Source organism: Hyalella azteca, unplaced genomic scaffold (genome assembly GCF_000764305.2).
Source record: "Hyalella azteca isolate HAZT.00-mixed unplaced genomic scaffold, Hazt_2.0.2 contig3263, whole genome shotgun sequence".
Taxonomy (NCBI): domain Eukaryota; kingdom Metazoa; phylum Arthropoda; class Malacostraca; order Amphipoda; family Hyalellidae; genus Hyalella; species Hyalella azteca.
The window spans coordinates 13,344-17,630 of NW_025933515.1; the positions used below are offsets into that span (position 1 = coordinate 13,344).

Genomic DNA, 4,287 nt, shown 5'->3' on the forward strand with positions numbered 1-4,287 from the left:
GAAACATTTTAAATTGATGGTTTTCAAGTTGTATATTTTATAAAAATTCTTTCATTAAATCATGCATTTATTATTATATTAAAATATAATATTTATACCGGCCTGTGTCATTTGTCAGGATAAATTCAAGAAATTTATGCGAAATTTTTAATATTAATCATATTATCACAAACATAATTGAATTTTTGTGGTATGATCGAAGAGATGAGACTAAATTGGTGATTGTACTCATTATTCAAATTAAATCATTGATATACTTGAACAATCACCCAAAAATATCTTTTAAAAAGTATGAACAGGAATATAATCTAACATTAATTAAATTTATTAATTTTTCAAAAATGATTCACAAATAATTTGAACTGCACTCCATAGTGAATTATTTCTTATACATATTTGTCTTCAGTTTCAGGACACCAAGAAACACGAATACGCCTAAAATTTCATGCTGAAAATTTGTAGTATATCCACACACTCTGTCTGAAACACTTCCAGGAAACTTTTGACTTCTCCAGGATACTTTTGACATTTTAAGGACACTTTTGACTTTTTAAGGACACTTTTGACTTCTCATAACTCGACAATTTTTTGGAATAGATTTTTCATTATGTTGTCACACACCCACCGGGCTCTCCTCATGAGCGTGGCCTTGATGGTGAGTTTTAATAGAATGTATACTCAACGTCAATTTTGTAGCTCCTTTCTTGTATAACCATGAATAAAATTGTGAAAAATTTGAACAATTTTTTGATTAAAATTTTTTATGAAGAAATTTGTTCCAACAAAATTTTTTTATTCATAAAATCCTGATTTTTTTTCACCGAAATAAACTTTTACTCCATTTACGACAGAAAAAATTTTTCATCGTCAAATTATCGCCATGTGGCATTTTGAAAATAGCTTCAAGCGTCTCGCACCGAAAAATGTTCGTTGTGCCGTTTTACAAGATTCCTCTCGATGTTTTTGCCTAGTCGTACGAAGTTGAAATTCAAATTAAACTTTAAGAGAAAAATATAAATTCCAGTTTCAATTTTCATTGATTGAGAGGAATAATGGGTATTTAAGGGCTTCGATTCGAAGTCCTTCAATACCCATTGTTGTATACCCCAGTTTCAATTTCCATTAACTGGTATAGGAATAATGGGTATTCCCAGGCTGCAAAAAAAGTCCCAGTTTCGATTCCCAAATTCCAATTAGTTGGTAGGAATCTGGGTATTGTACTCCTTCTGGTGACCTACGCTTTTTACGTAAGATAAAACGGACGCACTGACAAAATCATGCCCACATTAATGTTTATTGATTGCAGCAAACCAGTACTTACAAATAACGTACAGTCCGCCAGCTGTTGTGGCCGAGGTCGCTCAATACCTTCTATGCCAATTTAGTAATTTTTAGCCATATTTTCAGCACTAGACTTTGAAAAAGTTTTTGATACAGCCTTTTTCACTCTCTTTAGTCATTAGAATAATTTTTTCTTTCATTCCATAGCTTGTTGGGAGAAGTTTTGCTGCTGAAACCTGCGTCGCTTCCTGCGAGGGCAAGGCACCGGGGTCCTACATAGAAGATCCCCACGACTGTCATCAATACTACGGATGTCTTTACGACGGCAACAAAACTGACACTCCTTTCCGCTGTGACGAAGGATATTATTATAGTTCATCCTACAACGACTGCACCTACGGCTCCTGCAATACCAAATGTCCCCTCAGTTGTACCCTAACCTGTCATGGCTCCCTCACCCTACTAACATACCCCGGGGACTGCCACAGGTACAGGGTATGTACCCCAGAAGGAGGAATAACATCCACGATCTGTCCATCGGATCGTCCATACTTCGACGGTAGTGAATGTCAAACAGATCCTGGTCTCTGTTGCGATGCCTGTGAGGTTAAATGTTACTATCCGGGGGCACAGATTGTAGATCCCTACAACTGCACGCAATTCTACTTTTGTGAAAGCGACGGTAGTTTTATTTCTGGCTGGTGTGGAGAAGGCAAAAGTTTTGATGCCGCGACTGCGCAGTGCGTGGATGGAGCGGTATGTCAGAACGCATGTTCTGCGGACCAGAAGATGGCAACCGTCAAACATGAGAAAAACTTGGTGCCGAAGCAATATAGACCGTACGAGAAAATGCAAACTTTGGTGAAAAATAGAGTGCCCAAGCATTCTGTGCCTCAGCATGTCGTGCCTCAGCATGCCGTGCCTCAGCATGCCATGCCTCAGCATGCCGTGCCTCAGCATGCCGTGCCTCAGCATGCCGTGCCTCAGCATGCCGTGCCTCAGCATGCCATGCCTCAGCATATTGCACCTCTGCGTATTGCGCCGAAGCATGCCGTGCCTCAGCATGCCGTGCCTCAGCATGTCGTGCCTCAGCATGCCGTGCCTCAGAATGCCGTGCCTCAGCATGCCGTGCCTCAGCATGTCATGCCTCAGCATGCCGTGCCTCAGCATGCCGTGCCTCAGCATGCCGTGCCTCAGCATGCCGTGCCTCAGCATGCCGTGCCTCAGCATGCCGTGCCTCAGCATGCCGTGCCTCAGCATGCCGTGCCTCAGCATGCCGTGCCTCAGCATGCCGTGCCTCAGCATGCCGTGCCTCAGCATGCCGTGCCTCAGCATGCCGTGCCTCAGCATGCCGTGCCTCAGCATGCCGTGCCTCAGCATGCCGTGCCTCAGCATGCCGTGCCTCAGCATGCCGTGCCTCAGCATGCCGTGCCTCAGCATGCCGTGCCTCAGCATGCCGTGCCTCAGCATGCCGTGCCTCAGCATGCCGTGCCTCAGCATGCCGTGCCTCAGCATGCCGTGCCTCAGCATGCCGTGCCTCAGCATGCCGTGCCTCAGCATGCCGTGCCTCAGCATGCCGTGCCTCAGCATNTTATATATGAATTAAATATTCAAAAGACATTTCACGCCCCAAATCTTGACGCCTGAAAGCTTTCGCTCTCATTAGTTTTTAATGAGCTCCAGGCGCTCTAAGTAGAAGTGCCTGTTCATTTAACTCGGAAGTAAAAGTTAAGTTGAAAAAGCGATGTATGAAAAGCGATTTCTTCAAGAAAATTCCTCAATTCATTCATATGAAAATGTTGATAAAAATAATAAAATGTTCGTATGAATGTAAAATTTCTTGTTAATTATAAGAGTAATTATACCATCATATCATACCATCATATCACACCGTCATAACTATTATTATCTATAACATTATCACTATCGTTTCTACTATTATACTCATGATTATCTAAATTAAATATGAACTGCATCATCATTAATGCAAGAAATGAAAAACATGCCCTAGCGTAGATATTTTTGAATGTTTAATATTTATCAAGCAATTTTTTAATTAACTTATTATTAATTAAACACGATAATTAATCGAGAAAGACTTTACAACAACGGAAAAAAATAATAATCGTTGCATTACTGAAAAGTTCAATATATTAGCTTCGTTCTTCTTGTGCCCCGTGTAGTACATAGTGTATTCTGGATTAATTTTTTATTATTATACATTCTAAAGAAATATTTTGCATTGAAATTAAGTTCGTTGTACGATTTCACACCAGTTGGCTCGGGTATATAAAAAATAGTTTATCTTTGAGGTAAAGTAACTTTAAAAAAGTTTTTTTTTTCAAAAAACATAAAAGTCTGAATGCAAACTCCTGCCGGTTCGCTGCATCGTTGTTTGGCGAGAACAAACAGTTTTGTTTGAGTTTAGCTTTGCACGAAATATTCAGCGAAGTTACACTGCAGAATCTGTGTGAAGATATTCAGTTGGATTCACAGTGACAATGTTTTGTTATGTGTGAGTGATCGGGTGAACTGTATAGATATGTTGGATGGATACTGAGAGCAATGAATGGGCTATATTGTACAAATATTGACACACTTCCTGCATGACACACTTCCTTCATGACACACTTCCTTCATGACACACTTCCTTCATGACACACTTCCTTCATGACACACTTCCTTCATGAAGCACTGATACATCATTAGGCCGGGCTAAACTGGGTCATGATTACCCATACAACGGCAGAAAGTGCATCAATAATTGAACAAAATCTCACTCATTTCTCTGAGGATATGAATGAATGAATGTAGCTTTAACATTCACGAGCGCATTTGTGTTGTATGAATTTGTGTCGTGTTGCGTGACGCAAATGTATGAATTTGTGTATATAAATGAGAACGATCTAGAATGATGTGTCAGTGGGATTTTCTATAAATGTGTATATTAATTAGGTTTATGTTAAACCTAATGTTATGTTATGTATGTTCAACGACCTGCAATAA

The 4,287-nt window shown here is 40.0% G+C and overlaps 1 protein-coding gene across 1 annotated transcript; it reads left to right on the forward strand.

Moving 5' to 3' along the window:
* Positions 1-411: 411 nt before the first annotated feature.
* Positions 412-2,928, forward strand: LOC108667667. Its single transcript, XM_018154711.1, has 2 exons — positions 412-655; positions 1,489-2,928. Exons 1-2 carry the CDS (start codon positions 608-610, stop codon positions 2,926-2,928), a joined length of 1,488 nt encoding a protein of 495 aa, XP_018010200.1. The 5' UTR covers positions 412-607.
* Positions 2,929-4,287: the final 1,359 nt, after the last annotated feature.